Source organism: Diceros bicornis, chromosome 8, assembly GCF_020826845.1.
Source record: "Diceros bicornis minor isolate mBicDic1 chromosome 8, mDicBic1.mat.cur, whole genome shotgun sequence".
Lineage (NCBI taxonomy): Eukaryota > Metazoa > Chordata > Mammalia > Perissodactyla > Rhinocerotidae > Diceros > Diceros bicornis.
Window position 1 is genome coordinate 81,424,247 of NC_080747.1, and position 21,426 is coordinate 81,445,672.

Sequence of the window (21,426 nt, forward strand, 5' to 3'; positions counted from 1 at the left end):
CTACAAGTTCCCTTGGAACCCAGAAATGCAGCAAGAGGGTGGCTTGGACAAGGGCTAGAGACAAGGGGCAGACAGACAGACAGGACACTATAATAGACACCTTGTCTTGAATCCCATTTCTACTACTTACTACCTGTGTGATCTTGGGCAAGTTATCAAACCTGCGTAAGCCTCAATTTCCACATCAGTGAAATGGTACCCTACCTCATAAGGGATTATGAGGATGAAGGAAATAATCCATAAATCCAAATGCTATGCTAAGTGCTTGGCATACAATAAGACTTCAGTCAAAGTTGATCACCATCATCACTATCATCACATTTATATTAGACAAAGAGGAAGACATCAGATGCTATAGAAGCACACAAGAGGGGTGTCTAACCCAAGTGCATTGGAGAGGAATCTATTTGGCTCTGGCACTTGCCCTGCCTGACCCCCTAAGAAAAGCCTCTGCTACACACAATGATGGTGGCTAATGGAGGTGGCGAAAACTGACCTGTTGAACAGATCTTCTGTCTTGGGGAATTGAAAGTCACCTAAAAGACACTCAGAGCAAAGGTGGAAGGGAGAAGCTATGAGTAAGCAAAATCCACGAGTAGGCAGAGCCATGAGTGGGTGGAAGCTAAGAGTACCCAGAAGTGGTGCAGTGGAGAAAAGAGCAGCAAGAAGTCAGTCAATAGTGACCAGCATGCTGAGCAGTCAGCAGCCATGTCGCCATGATGGCGGCACCTGAACCAGGGACAAGGAAGCCTCTGCTGCCAGGAAGCTGACTGGGCACTCAGGTCGCCAAACTCATTGCTCCTGAATGACCTTCCAGTTACTGAACCATGTCCTACTCCCCGTGAGATCTCATCCTTCAATGGCTTGATGAACACTGTATGTCTCAGTAAGAATGTGAGAATCAGCCCATCTTCCCTCGACCTCCATCTCCTCACCAGTACCTTATTCATTCAACTCTCTCTGGAATTTTTTTTTTTCTTTGTGAAGATCAGCCCTGAGCTAACATCTGATGCCAATCCTCCTCTTTTTGCTGAGGAAGACTGGCCCTGGGCTAACATCCGTGCCCATCTTCCTCTACTTTATATGGGACACCGCCACAGCCTGGCTTGACAAGCGGTGCACCGGTGCGCGCCCGGGATCTGAACCTGTGAACCCCGGGCCACCGAAGCGGAGCACGGGAACTTAACGGCTGCGTCACCGAGCCGGCCCCTCTCTCTGGAATTTAAGCAGCTTCTCCCCAGGTTCTGCAATCATGGAGTATGTTCTGAGTATAACTATTTCTTCTTGGAAGAGGTTTCTGCACACGTGCAGAAATGAAAGGCAAATAAAGCTCCAGAAGGGTTCCAAACCAATAAACCTCAGGAGTGTCTGTGGTTTTTCCACCACCAGCACTGAGCAGCCTTGGTGCCACCTGGCAAGCTGCAGTTCCTTCTCTCTCAACTCACACAGAAAAGAAATGCAAAAATAGCATTAATAAACCCCAAAGGTCTGGGACTCTTCTGCTTTGGCATATACAAGCACATTCCTTCCAACTGCCTGGATGAGAAACAGAGAGACAGACATATGGAATGTGCACCCAAAGCCAGGCCAGACGGACCCCTTCGAGATTTATGAGACTGGGTCCTGATTCACTCACCCCTCCCTGAACCAGCCCCTACTGGAGTGGAACTGGTAACAGCTTTCGTAGAGTCAGAGGGAGGGAAAATTTCCCTACTTGAGAAAGAAAGGCAAGGTAGGACATTTTAAAGAAAATGAGCTACTCAGAGAGGGGTGGTCCTAGAGAGTTGGAGATGTGGTTTTAAATCCACATCTAATGTCCACAGGAAAACCAAGCTGGGACCACAGAGCCACAGGGCAACCTGTCCCTTAAAAATTCATCAAAGATCCTCCAAGAATGTTACAGGGCAAAGCCACTCTTCAAAACAAAGCATCCACCTGTCTAAGGAATTGCTGCAGAGTCCAGAGAGGACTGGGAATGAGAAGAAGCAGGAGCTCGTAGAACTAGTCCAGGGAGACGGAAGGGCACAGGGGCAACATAACTCACGGCCTGGCAAACGGATGCAGAGCTAAAGGAAGACCAGCCACTTCCCAGGCACATGGTTTCCCATTTTTCTGGTCAAAAAAGGTCATCAGTGAGATTCAAGTAATCCTTTCTTGCAGATAATACATGGCCATGACCTGCTTTTGTGGAGAGGAAGGGGAGAAGGGGCAGTCATCTTTCAGATCTCCATTAAATCCTGCAATCAAGCAGCTGTCGGGGGTGGGGGGTGAGTCGGGGGGTGCTCTGCACCAAGTCCCATCCACTGGCACTCCTCTCAGCAGAGAAACCACCATCACCAGCTGAGTGTGAGTGACTGCCTCTCTGAACATGGAAACACAGCCATGTGCAAAAGTGTCACTCTTCGGAAATCCAGCATGTTCCTAGGCACTCCCCAGACATTTTCACTTGCATGTTCAGAAGATGGGAGACATAGCCAGGAATACCCCTAAGTAGAAAGTTTAAAGTGAAATATGCAATAGAGGCTCTGATCCTGGTGTTCCCTCAAACTAAAGTTAAAAAAAACATGCAGTCTAGCCTAGTGGCGGGTGATCAGTGTATTCTGGGGCCTCAGAGACACACAACTCGTTCAGTTATTGAGCAAATAATTTCATGGGATCACCTGAGAGGTGCCGGTACTGTCAGTCACGGGTATGCAGAGTCAAGGTGCGGCGACGCCCTCAGGAGCTCGTCTGGAGGGGAGACGGGAGAGTAGACGGGAGAGTAGAGAGAGCGCCGGGCAGAGGTGTCAGCAGCGGGTGTTACGGGGCTGCAGAAGGTCACGTCAGCAAGTGTGGAGACAGAGAGGCAGGACCCGGCCCACCGAGGGGTCTGTGTGTGCGTTGACAAGTAGTGAGGGGACACTGAGGTTGGCAGGCAGGGCTGGGCTTGAATGTGGAGGCGTTTCGACAAAGGAAGGCCCAGGTCATTCCCGCATCTAGAAAGCTCACTCCTTGGGCGTGAGTAAGTGCCACGGGAGTAGCTGGGAGGCTCCGTGGTGCCCAAGCCAGCCACACTGGAAGTCTCAACAAGAGTGACATGAGAACTACGCCGCTGAACCCTGACTCCAGGCCGGGCCCTGGTCACCTGGATTACGTCCCCTCATGGCAGACCTTCCAGGCGGGACTGTCATCCACTGCAGGAAACAGACCGGAGACGGAGTAACTCGCCAGGTCACCCGGAGAGGACGTGGCAGAGCAGGGGTCTGAGCCAGCCCCCTGACCCCAGAGCGTGTTTGAACCACAAGGCTCTGCTGTCTGAAGAGAGCGAGCAGCAGTGGGCAAGAGGGTGCTTATTTTCAACAGAACATCGCATACCTGCTTCTAAAACGTTAAGAACAATATGCGATGTGATGTTAGAATGATGTTCTTACCTCAGACTTCACCCATCACTACCTGAAAACCAAGACCGGACCCCCCCCCCCCCCTCCGCACAGAACACGCAAAGAACTTCTTTCTCACACACCTCAGCGAAATCAGGCGGGTAGAAAGTGGGCGAAGGGAGGACAGGGTGAGGGAACTGAGATTCCTCTAAAGAAAGCAGGTGCTGTGCTGTGTGACACCACCTCCCAGGGAGGGGGAGCAACTGCCTTTTTGCCCTCAAACTCGTGAGGAGTTTCCAGGGGACCACAGGGAGGCTCTGAGACACCGCAATTAGTCGAGTCTGCCCTGTGGGCTGGAGGTCTGAGCCCTGCCCCAGAATCCAGCGAGAGAGGAGGGTCCAGTGAGGGCTGCTCTGGTGGGACTGCCTCACCCCCAGATGAGTCTGCCCTGGAGAAAGCATGAGAAAACAGCACGGGCGAGGCAGCTTGGGGTGAGAAGAAGAGACTTCAGGGGCAGGGTTCAGAGGAGCACCTGCTGAGGAGGAGGGCCAGGGCTGAGCAGGGGTACCAGACGGCCACCCAGAATCATGAGGCCCACCATGCTCAAGGGAACTGCTAGGCAGAAGGACTTGGCAGGGAAGCTTCACAAAGATGAATACATCATCCCCTTTACCATCTGCCAAGCCTGGAGGTCACAGCCCCACTTGCGCCCTGGCAGGCAGTGGGCAGAGGAGCACCCAGGAGCGGGGAGGGCCCACCGGGGAGGGGCCCACCCTCCTCCTCCCTTCCTTCCTGCCCAGGACCAGCGGAGCTGCACAGGGAGAACATTTAACGTTAGGTTTGGAGTCTTGATCATTCCCACCCTGAATACTCACTGGGCCTCAAAATGAGAGCAGGACAGTGGTATCTGCAAGTGGACAACAAAGGCACTGCCTTTTGACCCACCTGAATCTTCATTCCTGAGAAATCCCTCTGAATAAAGTTTAGAGGGACATATGAAAGAGAAAAATTAATTTTTCAATATATTTCATGTCTTTGTTGAACGTACTGGTTACAGCCCCTCCGACCACAGGCCAGCTTTCAGGGTACTGAGCAAGAACTGCTTGGTTTTCAGATTTTTAGCTACGGCAGACAACTTGAGGGGTTACCTGGATAACTGAGGAACAGAGATGCAGACAAACTTAGTAGATTTGTCAATAAAACAAAATGTTCAAAGAAGTATTTTCAGCATCTCATAAACGTCTCCTGGCAGTAGTTTCAAAGCCGAGGCACGCACCTCTCTGTTCAAGTTATCTGGGTAACCCCTCCACCTACCAACTCGCTGGGGCTACAGAAATGTGCCCACTATCACTACCAGGTACCCCAGTCACTGACTCGCACTGTCTACTCTCCCTTCCTGGGAAACAGGGGCGGCGTTCCAAGGTGAGTCTACTGTAGGACTGGCACAGGACGGAACCGGAGGCTTCTGAAGTGAGTCAGACAATCACAGAGAGTGGTCAGGGAAAAGCCTCCAGCGGAAAGAATCACCTCGTCCCAGGAGAGCCCGGGAGAAGAGCGCCGTGGGGCTGGAGCTCTTCCCATGCCCGGTCCCGCACGGGCTCAGGGCTGCGCGCCAACCCTCCCCTTCCAGCCCGCTCCCGACAGAGCCGGCCAGGCCAGAGCCATGGAGGACCTCAGGACAGGAGAGGGGCTGGGGCGGGGCGAGGGCCGGACGCCCAGCGTAACCCCTCTGGGCCTCGATTTCCCCACCTCTGAACGAGCGAGTCATGCTTCTCTTATTGTTTACCCCGAGGGGACCCAGAGATCGTGGAAGTAAAAATGAAACCTCCGTCTGAAGAGCCTTTTTCCCCGGGGAGACTTGACCACGCATAAAGCTCTTCCCCGCATTCTCGCCACTCAGTCCCCCGACAAACGTCGCTGGGTCCAGGGTGCAGGACCGCAGCGCCAGAACTGAGCATGAAAGCACAAGACAGGCTCTGGGCCTCAGGGGTTTTCAGTCACGCCCTCCGCCCGCTGCAGGTGGTGCAGGTGGTGCTGGGTGCGGGGCAGCGGCAACCGCGCACTCGCGCTGGGACCAGGAAGGCGCTCCTCCCACGCGGAAAAGCTGAGCCTCGCCGCACCCGCCCTCAACAACGCTGCCGCCGCCCCTCACTTGCCTCCTTAGCACGATCTCACTCTGCCTCTCGCGTGGGGCAAAATGCAAAAGTATCCCTAACTCTTCCACAAAATGAGACAATCATATATAGATTCTCATTTTTATGCCAGAAATAAACGGTTTTCTTTTCTGAGAGCCAGACTTAATGGATTTTCTGTTTCTTACACTGCACCACTATCCTATCAGACATCAAAAACCACACCTAATTTTACTTCCTTTTATGCTGTAAGAGCTTTTACGCTTTATATGCTAACCAGAGATCTGGGGCCACTGCTGATACAGCCATGGTTTAAAAGGATGCTTTCACCATTCATCTCTCATGCATTCTTTCACAAGCAATACTTCCTGAACACCTAGTATGTGCTAGTTAATATTCCAGTAATGGGGTGGAGCAGTAAACAAAAGTCCCTTGTATAGAAAAAAACTCCTTGTTGGTGCAGAAGTGGTAAGTCCCATGAAAATACATACAGAAAAAACACAGGGGAGAGGGAAGGAAGGGCTGGGGGTGGGCTGAGAGTGGCTACTCTAAATAGGATTGGAAAGCCTATGGACAAAGGTGACATTTAAGCAGAGACCAGGGAGTAAAGGAAAGCACCGACGTGGATCTCTGGGGGACAGCGTACCAGATAGTGGAAGGGCAAGTGCAAAGGCCCTGGGGTGGCAAGGTCTATTTGAGAAGTTGGAGGAATAGCAAGATGGTGTGTAGGGGCTACAGTGCAGCAGCGGAGGACAGAGTGTGGGAAATAAGGTCCCAGAAGTAATGGGGCATCATATACAGCTTTGAGTGAGATGACAAGCTCAGTGGAGGATCTGGAGCAGAGAAGTGACAGGATCTGCCTTACATTTTAAAAAGATCACTCAGCTGCTGTATGGAGACAGGGCTCAGGTAGGAGTGGGGGCTCAAGAGCAGGGGCAGGGGGATGAGGGAAGGCTGCTGCACCACTGCAGGCAAGATGTGGTGGCAGCTTAGACCAGGGAGTGACAGCAGAGGTGCGAGAAGAAACCAGATTCCCAGTAGAGTTTCAAGGCAGACTGACGGTATTTGCTGATGGACCAAATGTTGTATGAGAAGAAAAGAAAGAAAGGTGCCAAGGATACTGGAGCAAGCGGAAGGACAGAGTTGCTGTTTACTGTAATTAGGAAGAGCAAGCCTGAGGGGGGAATTGGAGAGTGCTGTTTCTGATGGTTAAGCTTCAGAAGCCCGGTGGGCATCGAAGTGGAGATGCTGGGTTGGCTACCAGCTCTAACGAGTCTGGAGCTGAGACGAAGCCAGGACCAAAGATCTAAATGTGGAAGTCAGCAGTGAGAGAGGCGCTTAAAGCCCCCAGCCTGGAGGAGACCTCCTGGAGCAGGAGTGAAGATACAGAAGGGGTCTCAGGACCAAGCCTGGGGCACCCCAAAATTTAGAGGTCAGAGAAACGAGCTAGAATGAGCCAAGGAGTGTGAGAAGGCGTTGCCTGGGAGCTGGCAGAATCGGGAGTGTGTGATATCCTGGAAGTCAAGTGAAGAAAGTGTTTCTAGAAGGGAGGAGTGACAAACCCTGCCTTAGTCCCTGCCTTACTGATAAGAGTTTCTGAGCACCTGCATGAGAAAATGATCCATTCTAGGACCCAGAATGGGCTCAATAAGAAAGTGGCAGGTTCAAGAAAGTCCCTAGGCTGGTTAACCAGAGATAAAGTGGAGGATATAGCCTCTCTACAAAGACAAGATGCAGAAAAGCAGTCTGATGTTAACGACAAGTAGATGTATTAGAAACTGCTTGACTGATGACACCCAAGGGCACACGTAAGTAAATGAAAGTCAACCCAAAGGAAACTTCAAGTGACATGTCCTTGGGCTTTGTCCTTAGCCTGCTCAACATATCAGTGGCTTTCATCAGTGACAACTAAACTTGACTGCAATCAGAACAATCTAGGAGATTTGTTAAAACAGAGCATCCCAGGGTCCACCCCAGACCTACTGAATCAGAATTTCCCAGGTGGCACTGGGGCCAGGAGCTAAAGGCAGGCCTGAGTTAGACAAAGGAATTGAGGGAGGAGGTTGGTCAAACACACAGCAAAAACCAAGCTGCATGACATGGGGAAGATACTGGCTGACAGCTTCAGCTCCAGTGCAATCTCAGCAGGTAGAGAGGCGGGCAGAACTCTAACTGGGAAGTGTGGGATCTTGCATTGGACTTTGAAGACCAGCCAGATGTGAGCTGGATGGAGTAAACCTAGCTGGATCTGAGACCACTGGGACTTCCAGTGATCAGCAGTGTCATCTCAAGCTGCATTGACAGGAGACAAGGGGAGAAGGGGCATAACGCAGCTGTACCCGCCATGCCCCTAACGCACCCTCTCAGTGGTACAGAAGACACACTAGAGGACGGTCAGACAGCATGAGCAAGATGGAGACGGGACTCTGGCCTAGGAGAAGCAGAGGCTGGGCCTGGAAAGTCAGAAGGAACCACACCCTGGCTACCTCAAGGACTAACATGTACAAGGACTTATTCTGTGGAATCCAACAGGGTAGATTCACAATCACTGAATGAAAACTAGTAGGACACGATTCTAATTTGGTGGAAGGAAGATCTTTCCAGCAGTAAGACAAACCAAAGAGACAGAAGGGGTGAGTACTGTGTCACAGGAATTCTTAAACTTATATACACTCCAAATTAGCATTTACTGCAATGTATTGTTTTACGTATATATTTTATACACCCTCCCTAGAACGTAAACTCCCTGAGGAATCACATCCCCAGAGTCCAGCACAAGCCCTGTCCCCACTATGTGCTCCACAGTGTCATGTGAATGAACGAGTTGATCATGGCGGACGTTGCCAAGCCTGTCGTAGAGGGATTCATGCTACATAACTGTTCACGTTCCTTCTAAAACAGCAGATCCCATCATTTCTGAAAAACTGCACACAAACCAGTTTCCCCTGGAGAGACATGCATCGTTTGTATCTTCACAGTTGATTTGGAATTGAGATAAAATTAACTGTTTAATTATTATGTCTAATATTCAACGGTAGCATTCATCCTACGTTTCAAGCTCAGCCTGGTATTAAGCAAGCATGAGGGGTAATAATTTTTGCCTCCAGTGTTTCTGTACTCCACGTAGAGACGTGTCAAGTCCCATCTATTAAGGGAATCTGATCCATCCAGCTGTGACCCAGTTCAGGGCTTTCCCCTCAAGGCCTCCTTCCAGGTAAATGCCACCACATCACCATCGGGGGATTTACTGATTCACGGCTGGTGTCATCGGCCCCACAGGTGCATGCTGCCCACCACCCTTGGCCAGCGGTGGCTCACCTCCGAACATCATCCCATCACAGGCTGGTCCAGCTTAGAAGTTTACCCAAAGGGCTTCCACAGAGCAACCTTTGCAGTTACCCAAGGCAACAGATGGGCATCACATCCTCTTTAAGAGATCCCAAAACAAAGCCAGTTCTCTGGCCCATGGATCAGAGTTTGGAACTCTCCTAAAATTTGAGGCGGCTTTCAAAGCCACCATTCTCTCTTGTCCCCATGTAGGAGTGGACATGCTATAGTGATGAATCCAGGAGAGGGGCCGTGTCTGCAGGGGGCATTCACTTTATCCCAGGCACTGTGTTGGGAGCCATCTAATTTAATCCTCACAGCAACCGAAGAGGTGACAATAGTGTCCCCATTGCACAAACAAGGAAAGGGTATCTCAGAGAAGTTAATGCAGGTGCCCAAAGTCACACAGAGGATAAACAGAGGAATCAATATTTGAACTCAGGCCTGCTCAACCCCAAAACTATGCTCTTTTTCCACACAGCAACCAGAGCGATCTTAAAATAAAAGCCAGATCAGGATGTTCCCTTATCAAAATGCTCTGGTGACTTCCTCTCATTCACCTTCTGCAGGACCCTGCCTGCCTCTCTTGCCACATCCTCTACTTCTTCTTGCCCTTGCTCTCTCCCTTCCAGACCTACTAGTCTTCTTCCTGGTCCTTGGAATTGCCAAGTCCCTGACTCAGGGCCACCACACTTGCTATTCCCTCTGCCCAGAATGCTGTTCCCCCAGTGCTCTGCAGATCCCTCTTACTGCATCAGGTCTCTGCTCCAATGCCACCTCCTCAGGGAGGCTGTTCCCAACTGCTCTACCTGAAACAGACCCCTTCCCCCCTCCAGCCCTTACCCTGCACCTCATGCTTCTGGGTAGCACTCCCCAGTACCTGGATACACATACTTCCCTAGTTCACTGCTAGCTGTCAGTGCCCCCACAGGAATGCAAGCTCCCAGGGGGCAGGGACTCTGCATCATTCCCTGCTGCGTCCCCACCCCAGGCCCAGAGTGACGCCGGTGCACCAAACAGGGCTACTGCATGTCCTTTACCCTCTGCTACCCACGTGAGTGACCTCGGCCACGGACCTTCAGCTCTCCAGAGAAACGGTCCATTACTGAGAGCAGCCCTGACAAGAGCTCGGTTCATTCCCGGAGGACTGCCATCCCTGCCCCGACACCTACAGGACACGGCCGGTTTAGAAGTCTGTGATTTTATCAGAGAAGAGACATCTGAGGCAACTGACAGAACAAAAAGATAATTATATTTCAAAGGGAAAAAAAACCCTTCAAAACGACCAATTGTCTGTTTACTGCTAGAATAGACAATTAGTTCATTTAATGCCTTCCAGCATCTTTCCAAAGCAGATAGAAATGGACTCTTATTAGAGGAAAATTATACAAAGCCCAGTTATCTGGCACTGACCCAACCTGAGGGCTCCTACAAGTGGGGTCTCTGAGACTCCACCAATACAAGTCTCCAGGCTTACAGGGATCGGCAGAAGCTAATCACAATCCACAAGACAGGATTCAACAGAGAAGTTTCTAGAAATAAAATTTTCTCTGTTTTGGGAACTTGATCCTTCTCCCTTCATATATAGTCACCGCTCTGCCTCATAAGGTGGTGGAAGATGCCTCATTTTCCGTAAAACATTTTACATTCTGTGGAAGGACTCTGTAAATAAACAGAGGGTGGTTCAATTTCCAAACTCAGGGTTTACTTTGAGCTTTATTAGATGCAGTCTATCTGAACATGGTTTTAGTTGTGGGAATTCCTACTGGCATCTGAGGGGCTTTTGTCTGCTGGACTTTTCGTTTTTCCCTCCCTTCTTAATACATATATAATACTTCAAAGGAACTCTTGACTTCAGGCCATGGTCAGGCTCAGAGGGTGAAATACCAGAGATAGTCTTCTGGGAAAATTTAAGCTAAGTTCTTAGTTTACAACTTTTAACCAATCCATACACTCCCTCACTCTCACAAGGTGGAGATAATAAAGCTTTACTGTGTAGCCAAATACCAGGACAGATAAAACGCTGCCAACGATTTCACTTCCAAAGAAGGAAGGAAAAAGGAGTTGGCGTTCTTTTTTGAATTCCAGCACTTGGCCTCAGGAGGGGAAGTTGTAGAGAAAAAACTAAAAGGTGTGGATGGGAAGTAGAGCAGAGGAGTGGACACAGGGCGGTGGTGTCATGAGTGTGTTCCTTAGAGAACAAACGGCCCAGAACACTGTATCTTCTCTGTAGCCTAGAAGATGCTACTCCATATTTCCAGATTTTTCCTTTTACTATACTGTATTTGATCATAAATTTTGAATATTCCCCAACACCTTCAATCAGTAGACAAGATTCACATTCTTGAGCATTAACAATAAGTTTATCTGATATTGACACATGAATTATATCCAGCTTCCTTCATACCGCATGCTAACAGCTTGTCACATAATGCTCACACCAAAAAATCATTTTTATGGCTTGAGTATTCTTCCAAAGAGTTTAAAAAAGTAAAAGAGAAAAAAGGCTACAGGTGGTTTAGTGATATTGATAAGCACTACTGCAATTCCCATGCCAGAGTGAGGGGGTGTGCCAGGGGAACACGTATGTCTGGTAACTGACAAAATTCCAACACACACTCTCTGTTACGCATGTGTGTTGTTACTTCTGCCATTATTCTGATGTGGTGATCAATTCAGGAGCCATTCCTGAAGAGTCTCTGAAATATGACATTATCTACCAAGAATACTTTCTTTCATTAAAGAGCCATATTTCTTTATACTTTGCAGTTGTCAAAGAGGAAAAAGAGACAACATACAATATAATGTGCAGCCTCTGACAACCGGAATGTGTGCATTTTCATGAGATTCAACTTACCTTTTCATTCCACGCCCACAGTCCAATTCCAAGAAATGCTATTCCCAAAAACTGAAAGAAAGAGAGAAAGCAGTGTTAAGTATACAGGAAACACCATGTTTTTACTAATACAAAGAAGAACGTTTTCAATCAATTCTTTTGTCGCTTTACCTGGCTGAGAAACGGTTTTCTCTAAAATCTAAGTAACAGTCTTTAACAGGAAAAGAAAATAGCATAATCCCCTTGATGCAAGTTATTATGGAATTAAGAAGGTTGAGGACATGTAGGTGCTTAGAAGTCACTCAGACTATGAAAGATAATAATTGGGGAGCATCTTGAGTAGAATGCAAGTCATCAGTAGTGCTGAATGCTGCCTTTTAGGGGATGAGAGGAAACAGTGAGCTCCCATAAACTCCAGCCCCAAGCTCACTAGGAAACGGATGAGCAGGGGCATGAATTTAGAAGAGCAGGTGATACTCTCTTCACCATCGCAACACTACAGATGGGCTGGTCAGAGAGGGCACACAGAAGCCCGGACGTCCCTCAGCAAGATTTCACCACTCCTTCAGAAAGTAATATGAATCTTATCAAGTCCAATGTGACCCAAAGAAAATTCCTGGATTCTTCTGTTTTTCAGAAACTTAGATTACTTACATTGTAGTTGAGAGGGCTTCCATGACTCGGCCTGGTCTCGACTCAGTGCCATAACCTCACATATAACATGGAGCACACAAACAACAAACACGCTTGAGTGAAGGGAGAGCACACAGACGCACTCGGGCCCAGGCAGGCGCCTCCATCCACACCCGCACCTCTCCCAGCGCTGTCCGTCAGCTGCGCTGATACCGGAGGGGAGCGGTTGCTAACCGGGGGATTCTCAGTTTAATTAGTTCTCACCGTATTCCATCTGCTCTCAGACACACATTTTCCCCCTCACATTTTGACATTTCTGAAATTGGGATGTGTCTTAAAACCGATGGTATCTCAGGTTCGTTTTTCTTCCTTGATTGTACCTAAAATAACAGTGTCTTATCATCAGGGTGTCACAGGTTTGATGAATCACCGCACAGGGCTGTCCACCCGAGAGCTCAGTGATCAGGACTGGGTGTAACTGGCCCTGAGGAAGGACACTGCTCATTCCTCATCTCTACTATCAACAGCAACTCTGAATTTCCTTTCCAAACGCTGAAGTGGAGAGGGCGGGGCAGGGTGAGGAGCGGTCTCAGCCTGACTGGCAGCAGCGCACACTGTTTATTTTGCTAACATCTTGATTACGTCAAATGTCAGGAAAGCCGTCCGCTGAGAGGGGTGCGCAGAGAGCACGAGAGCGAGGGTAGTTCTTTCCAACCTCAGGGAAACCCGAGAACCGTCCACCTGGCGAGGCCTCCGCCATTCGCCTCAGGGAGGTACTGACACTTGGTAGGCAACGGCTAATAAATCCGACAGGGGCTGGAAGACAGCAGGAGCCCAGGGAAAAGGGGGGCCTGAAAACACACGCACGGCTGACGGCTCTGAAAATGCGGTGGAGTTTGAAACAGTGGAACCTCCCAACGCTCCCGATGATGACCTGCCACTGTAGCGAGATGATGTGCAATACTCGGGCCCCTGGAGAGACCAGCTTCAGCATGTCCTCGATTTGGCAAAACCCAAGACTCCTTTCTTCCTACCGTGGCTCTTAAAGGTTTGAAAAGTGTTTAGAACGCTTGCTTGTTTTCAACATCCCCACATTCTGAACGACGTCAGCCCCTCCACTGCCCCGGCCAGAGTGCCGCTTCTCTCTCCGTTTCCGATCCCCAACAACAGAGGCACCAGTCCCCCCAGCGACTCAGAGGGACTTGGGACTCTGCATACACAAGTAAAGCAACTGAGCATGTTCCTCTCATGTTCACAGCGCCTTGCAAAGCAGGGTAACAAGGGACAGGTGCACACAGGACCCCAGCGGACCTGGAGACCCCGGAGCACTCGACACCTACGCAAGTGAGCGGAGCGGGGCCGGGGCCTCAACTTGTACATACCTGCGGCGCTGCCTCACTAGCCAATGTCCGCCCAGTCACTCTCAGCCCATGTGTTTTGTTTTAAAATCAAGTTTTTCCAGCTCCAAATAATTAAACAGAGAAGACCCAAAAAACAGAGACAGGAACGCCGCACTTGAAGCACACCGAGTTTCCCCTTTCCCACCTCCTGAAGAAAAGACGAACATGAACCAGCAAACTGACCTCATTTTGAACCCCAGAGACCAACTTCAGGGGAACAGCAGAGAACACTTAACGTCAACTCTACTCCTTTGAAACAGAAATGAAAATAGATCTGAGCCATCTTCCCACATGGCAAAAAATGCAAGCACACAGTACAAATGTTTGTCCACCCAATTTTGATGTTCTAAAATGAACAACAATAATTTTGCCAGCATTTGTTGAATGTTAAGTATGAACTACGTACCAAGTTTTATATGAATTAGCAAAAACAGCACTGCTTAATACAGCAGCCACCAGCCATTGAGCATTTGAAACGTGGCTAGTTCAAACTGAGATGTGCTAGTAAGTATAAAATATACACTGGATTTTAGAGACTTAATATGAATAAAAAGAATTAAAATATCTCATTGATAGTTATTATTGATTACATGTTGAAATGATAATACTTTGGATATATCAGGCTAAAATATATTATTAAATTTAATTTCACTTGTTTCATTTTACTTTTTAAATATAACTACTGGAACATTTCAATCACACATGTGGCTTGCGCTATATTACTACTAGACACAGGTGGCCCAAAGCACCCCACAATACTCTCGCGCAGTAGGTACTGATACTGTCGCCGTGTTTTGATAAGGAAACTGAGACTTAGAACCTTTAAGGAATTCTCCCAAGATCACATAGCTGCCTGAGTTGGGTTACTCAGGAAATCTGACTTCTTAGCCCAAGCTCAAAACTACTTTAGTACTTTCCTAATGTGCATAAAATGTTTGTCCAGCCACATAAGGGATGGAGATTTATACTGAAACTCTTGTCCTAAGAGTCAAAATTGCTCCTCTAACTTCTAGGCATTCAAGGCAAAGGTCTGTTTTCCTGACGGAGGGTGAGAACAGCACTAGGTGGAAACTGAGGCAGTGGCAGAGTAAGAGCCAGCAGAGCTGATCCTCAGGAAAAGCTGGGGAGGGAAGTGGCCCTAGGATGTGGCCAGGGAGACAGGGCATCTCTGCCAGGAGGGACACATCTGCCCCCTTTTCTCTGAGGCCTACGAATGGAAGATCTCTTCCTCCACCTGTTGTTTAGTCCGTGCTGAGCCTCCAACATCTTGGAAATGGACCAGTGCTCCATTTGAACTGGTACAAAAATGGATACTTCAAGAAGCCATTCATCCATCCATCTACAGTTGTTGACTAATATTCCTGAGTTCTTACTTTGTTCTAGGTACTACGTTTGTCTTGTGATAAATGAAGATAAGAAAAGTCCCTGCCCCCAGTGAGCCTACAGTCCAGTAAGAGAGATTCTAATCAAATAATCAAAGTATAAAATACAAATCGCCCTTGATGGTGCTATAAAGGAGAAGAAAATAAGGGTAATACGGACTATAAAGCAGGGTATTCGACCCAGAGAGTGGTCCAGGAAGGCTTCCCTAAGTAAGGGATGTAGGAACTGGGGTCTGAAGGATGAGAAGACCTTAACTGGCAAAGAAAGGACGGGTGTTTCAGGCAGAGGGAAGAGAATATGCAAAGCCTTGTGGTGCGAGGAGCATAGCAAGTAAAACGGTTTACAAGGTGACTGGTATGGCTGGTGCACAGAGAATGGGGGAAGAGGGGAAGGTATGGAAGGTTTGCAATTAGAGATGCAAGCATGGACCAGCCCATGCAGGGCCCTCTAAGCCACATTAAGGAATTCAGTCACTACCCTAAGAGTGAAAGGAAGCCATTTAAGGGCCGTCTGTGTGTGGTGGGCTGGCACAGGGTGAGGAGGCAGGCCTTTCTCAGATTTGGGCTTTGGAAACATGATGACCTCGGCTGCACAAAGGATGAGAGAGAGCCCAGAGTGGATACACAGGGACTAGAAGGAGGCAGCTCTGGTCATGCAGACAAGACCTGATCAGGTCCTGGACTGAAATGTGATGGAGAAAGAGATGGAATTGAGACTATTTAGAAGTAAAACTGACATTTTCAGTGATGACTGGATAAGGTGAGGGCGGGCAAGGGTGAAGGAGAAGGAAGTGTTAAGGATAATGCCTATGTTTCTGGCAACATCTACATGGAGACTGTGGCTCTTCAAGATCCATCTTATGTCCTCTGACAGAAATAACTCTCGGGTGCCAATTTCATAACTAGCTTGAGATCTAGTGGCATCTCTGCAGGACAGTTTTCTTTTATGTGTATTTTGGCAGCTATGTGAATTCTCTTTGAAGCAAAGTTCAGCTTGCATACTTTTAAAAAATAAACTATTTAAAATCTATACACATGTCCACCACGCCCCACTACTTTTGTTCATAAAAGGAAGCCATTGTGTGTAGGTGTACATTCAAGTTCACAGGCAACTCCTAAGGCGACACTTTCCATCCTCTTTGTTTAAAAAATAACAATTATGTCAATGGCATTTGCCCAGCATCCTGCGAACAGACTCAAAATAACAATGCAGCAAGGTAAACACGACAGAGGAAAATAAAAATCACATCCATCTTCTCACCTCAATGAGAGCCTCAAAAATATTATCCTGAATAACAGTGGAAGAAATTGTTACTCCTTCATCATTCTGATAAAGTTTTTTTTTAATTTTTAAGCTTTGCCTGAATAAACAGAAGAGATGCATTGAGAACATTTGGCACAGAAGGGAGGAAAGAGAAATAGTGCCATGAGGAAAGGCGTATTTCCCAAAACTGCAACACAGGTACTTGTTATTAGAAATTTTCTGACACTTGAGTGTGAGCAACACTCCAGCTCTGGGTGAGGTGGTGCAGTCTACACAAGCGTGCCTGATACTGGTGTTAACAAAATACATGTTGTCTTTATAGAGCAGGGGCTGATTTGGGGAATAAAAAGCCCCTAGGCATAATTCTTACCATGTCAAAGGAGTAAGCATGGGCCAGTGGAAAATTCAATACACAGCAAGTCAATCCCAATTCTGCCACTGGGACCCAGTGTCCCAGTTTGTACATTCAAGCTGTCCGGAGTCCTCAGGATAAGATGGCATGACAGATAAAGCTCAGACTTGTAAACAGGACGTTCCCCATCTGAGCCGGGGTCAGCCTCTCGCACTTTTCCTCTCCCTCATGGCCTCCTCCACACGGCCAGAATGCACACAGCCTGCTGGCCCGCCCCAGCGCCTCGGGGTGCTGTGATCTTGGGAAAGGCTCTTCCCTCACTCAGTACATATTTACTGAGCATCTGCTAGGAGCCAGGCAGTCCTCTAGGCACTCTGGATAAATCGGAAACAAAACAGACAAAAGCACCTGTTCTTATGGGGCTGACACTGCAGTTGGGGTGAGGGGACGGAAAGGCAATAAAAAGAAACACAGATGAACAGACTTGTAGATGAGTAGACTTTTGGAAGATGAGAAGCACTGTGGGAAAGGAGGCAAGCATCAGGGGCTGAAACGTGGCACCAGGCGGAAGGGGTGTTGTAAGGATAAAATAGAGTGGAGAAAGCAAGTCTCCAGTAAGAAAGCCACGTAGGCAAAAACATGAAGGACATGAAGCAACTGACCGGCGGACATCCAGGAAGAGTGTTCCAGGCAAAGGAGCAAGGCCCTAAGGCAGAGGAAGACAGGCACGCTGGACGAACAGCCGCCCAAGGGCGGGAGAGCACAGGGCAGCAGGGAACAGGAGCCAGGCTGGGGTGGGCTTTGAAAGCGGGTTGACGACTGGGGTTTGTCCTTGGAGAGAAAAAGAATCGCTGGAGGTTTCCTGACTTCCTAAAGCCCCACGGTCCTCATCTGTCAAGTGGAGAGACTAAAGGCACCTAAGGAAATTCACAAAACAACTTAGGGGCCAACGTGACAAGGTGAGGACTGGGTGAGATTCAAAGAGCCATCCCAGGGACCTGATATAATCGGTCCTTCATGCATATCAGCTCCTCCCCCTTCCTCAGGCATTTCTCAGCCCACCTCCTCTCCCAGACCTACCACGGGTCAATACAAAACCCTGCTTCAAGTCCTGCCTCTTCCAAGTATGAGAAAGCATCCTCGTGCTCAGCGATCAGAGGCCTCTCTCTTCTGAACTTCTGTGCCCCTCGCCGCCTGTACCGTTATTTGACATTACACATGCACAGAGGACTGTAAAGCAGTAACGTCACCTGGGATCAGACAAGGGGCGACGGGCCTGTGTTAACCAGAGAGCAGGTGCCCACATAAGGAGGCAGCAGCCCTGCCCCCCAACACCAGCTGGAGGATCCTCCTGGGAACAGTATATATAAGTATCTCTATGCATCCAAAAGAAACTAACAAACTCTAGTCCGAACACTGAGATCATGTTTAATTCCAAATCTTTTCTGTTTCTTATCTTAGCAATCTGATTCAGGAATTCTGGGTCTGATTGGCCCCAGAATTTAAAAACCTACTAATTTTGAAATCCCACATTAAAATAAGTTTCTTCCCATCAGGGCTTCTTGATGCATCTTCCCTCTCCCCAATCTTATCACGCCTTGTTTTTGTATTATATCCTGTGTAAATGGGTTCTGGTTTCATTATACCAATTTTTTTTTTTTTTTGAATCCTTTTCGAAGAATGTAGGGTATAAATTATAACCAATATTGATTGGGGTAGCTTCTCAGTCTACACCCTCTCTTTCTGAACACTGGCCCCCACTCTCGAGGGTGAGCCCCAGCACACGTTTGCAAAGGAGGGCCCACTCCCAACCCACGCCCTCTAGACGGATGAGTTGACTGAGGCAGGACATGTGACTCAGGAAGCGTTCTTCTACTAAACACTAGGCTGGGCCAGCGTCTGTCTTCCCCAGCAATTGGGTCTCGGACGTGGTGATTTTCGTCAGCCTGTCTCCCTTATGCTAGAACAGACTGCGGGTGTGTGGAGAGAGCATGAGAGAAAGCAGAGAGACCATGAGAACTTCTGTCCCTGGCCACTTGCTGCTCCCTAGCCCAGGACCCCTGGTCCCACTTCCCGATCCTGTGCTCTCTGCAGTGCCCCTGGGCATTATACATATTCCCCTCCCATCTTAGCTCAAGCTACTTTGCAGGCTGTTACTTGCAACCAAGAGGGTCCTAAGACATTTGAGACCAGATTAATTTCCTTCATGCTTAGTCCTGCAACAAGCTCACTGTTAACAATAAAATGTGCAGAACAGGCATGAGCCTGATGGTGCTCTAGAGACCAATAATGATCTGCAGAAGGTCTTGTTCCTTTCCAAGTAACTGAGTAGAAACGCTAGTGGTTCTGAACTACAGGGTAAGCTGTTGCTACTTGGCATGTGAAGGAACACGTAATTTAGCCACACTTCCACCTGAAGCTGCCCTCTGCTTGCTTGTTGAATTTTGGAAACAGAACGACACCATTAGAACCCAAGAGATGGTTCCCAAAGCAATACCGCACAGCAGAGCCGAGGAAGGGGGTGAGCTGAGCAGGGGAGGAGCTCATCAGTGGTTCTCAAGCACTGTGCACCTATGTTCTCTCCTCTGTTTTCTGAGAGACGACGGAAGAGCTGTCTGCCTGTGAACTTGCACCACACCAGGAGAAGGCCAGGGCACCCCTTGAAGAAATGTCTACAGTCCAGGGACAATCTTGTTTCCAAGTTCCTTTGTTAGAGTTTGGAGCTTAACGTTTTGGCAAGAACTAGTAATCTGAGATGGGAAGGGAGAGAAAAGGGGAGGGCTCTACAGGCAATAAAATCCATATTCTCCTTGGAAATTACGCAGGCAATGCAGGCACATAGAAAGGAATGTGAGGGATTACGCTATGCAATTCTGGATGGAAACAAGGAGGCTGCAACTTTACAGCCCACTAATCTTTGTCACAGTAAAAGCAAGGCTTACACTGTCTGGGCTGTTCCATCTGTAACTCTCTGATTAGATAAAACCAAGGCTAAGAACAAACCAAGGCTAAGAGATGTTCTGAAGGCTGAGGAGGACTGGGGGATAACTCAAGTATTTCAAAACATAGGCATGAGAAGTGAGTAAGTTATCTGCAGACAAACATCAGCCTTCGTGGAATAAGCTCCTGCTGTTTGCGTTAAACAGCCAAGCCATGCAGCTCTCGCTAATGGCAGCTTTGAAAGTTTAGTGCTCTCAGATGTACGCTGTTTTTGTGTTGGAACATCTTCATGTTTTAAAAACCATCTTAGGCAAGATTTAAGGGCTAATGCAAACAAAAATTAAAATAGGATTATTCTTTTTCAAAGCACAAGTAGGATTACATAATTTCATTCACTTAATGAGCATCTTCAATATATACTGGGCACTGTGTTAGGGGCCAGGGATAGAAAGGTCTCTTTTCTAATAGAGCACACCATCTAGGGGCAGTGGGCAGGAAACAAGTAAAACCACAACTCGCACAGGGAATGGAGCCTTCCCAGAAACATGCTGCCATAGAAACACAGAGGCGAGGCATGGGATCACTGTGGGGTCAGAGGAAGCTTCCTAAGAAGTGACACCGAATTGTATTTTAACGAGAAGGAGAGAGGAAGAGCATCTTCTGCAGAGGAAACACCTTGTGCAAAAGGATCGAAGCCTGAGACAGCACGCCCCTCAGGAATCCGCAGCGCTTCCAGGGCTGGAGTGGAAAGAGCCAGGTCAGGCCCTTGGCAAGCAGCAGCACCCGGGGAATTTGTTAGAAATGTAAATTCTCAGGCAGTCCTGACCTATGGCATCAGAAACTGCAGTGGGACCTGGCAGGCCCTGTCTTAACAAGCCCTCCAGGAGACTGTGACACCTGGTAAAGCTTGAGAACCTCTGGGCCGAGGTGGCTCAGCAGGGGCCTTATCACCGCGGGCTGTGTGCCGTGGGTACCAAGGCACCATGGGAAGCCAACTGAGGATTTTAAGCAAAACAGTGATGGGACCAGATTTGCATTTTAGAAAAATCATTCTAGTACAGTACAGAGAAGGAACTGGAGGGAGGTGACACTACAGGCAGCAAGACAAGTTGGGAGGCTACTGCAGTGATCCTGTGACAATGACACCAGCCCAAAAAGGCAGACGCAGTGACAGGAGGATGAAGACAGAAGAGACGATTAAAGAGGAGACTCTCTGGGACTTGGTGACAGGAAGCAGAGGGTGTAAGGTTAAGACCATGGTTTCCCTGAACCAGAACGCCTGAGTCTGAATCCTAAATATGTGACTTCGGGCAAAGCACTTAATCCCCCGTATTCCTCAGATCCAAATCTGTAAAAAGGGGATATGAACTTCTACAAAAACATAAGCCCCACGGGAGCAGGGATTTTTGTCTGTTTAGTTCATTCTGTATCCCCCAAACTTAGAGCAATGTATGCTTCACAGGAGGTCCTAAATAAATATCTGCTGAATGAAGCAGTGAATTACTCATTACTCCTGGGAGATGAGGGAGAGAGGAATCTAAGAAAATTCTTAGATTCTAAGACTTTAGCTTAAGCCACTTAGTAGGCCGTGGTGTCATTTCTGAAGTTAGGAATACTGGTAGGGGGCAATCTTCTAGGAGAAAGATCAATTTTACAGTTCAGTTGTAGAGTGTTACCACTCAGAGGAATGTCGGGCACACCCGGGCCAGGAGGCGGCACAGCAGGGTGGCCCCCGCGTCACACACAGGCTAGAATTCAAGCTCCACCACTTTCTGATCGTGTGACCTCGGACAAATAATTC

At 48.4% G+C, this 21,426-nt stretch overlaps 1 protein-coding gene across 2 annotated transcripts in view; it reads right to left on the reverse strand.

Moving 5' to 3' along the window:
- TSPAN5 (tetraspanin 5) overlaps positions 1-21,426 on the reverse strand; it is a 157,522-nt gene that overhangs the window by 19,089 nt on the left and 117,007 nt on the right. For both annotated transcript variants that reach the window (XM_058547550.1, XM_058547549.1), the window contains exon 2: positions 11,676-11,726. In XM_058547550.1, coding sequence (XP_058403533.1) covers positions 11,676-11,726 — 51 coding nt within the window. The remainder of the gene's footprint in view (positions 1-11,675; positions 11,727-21,426) is intronic.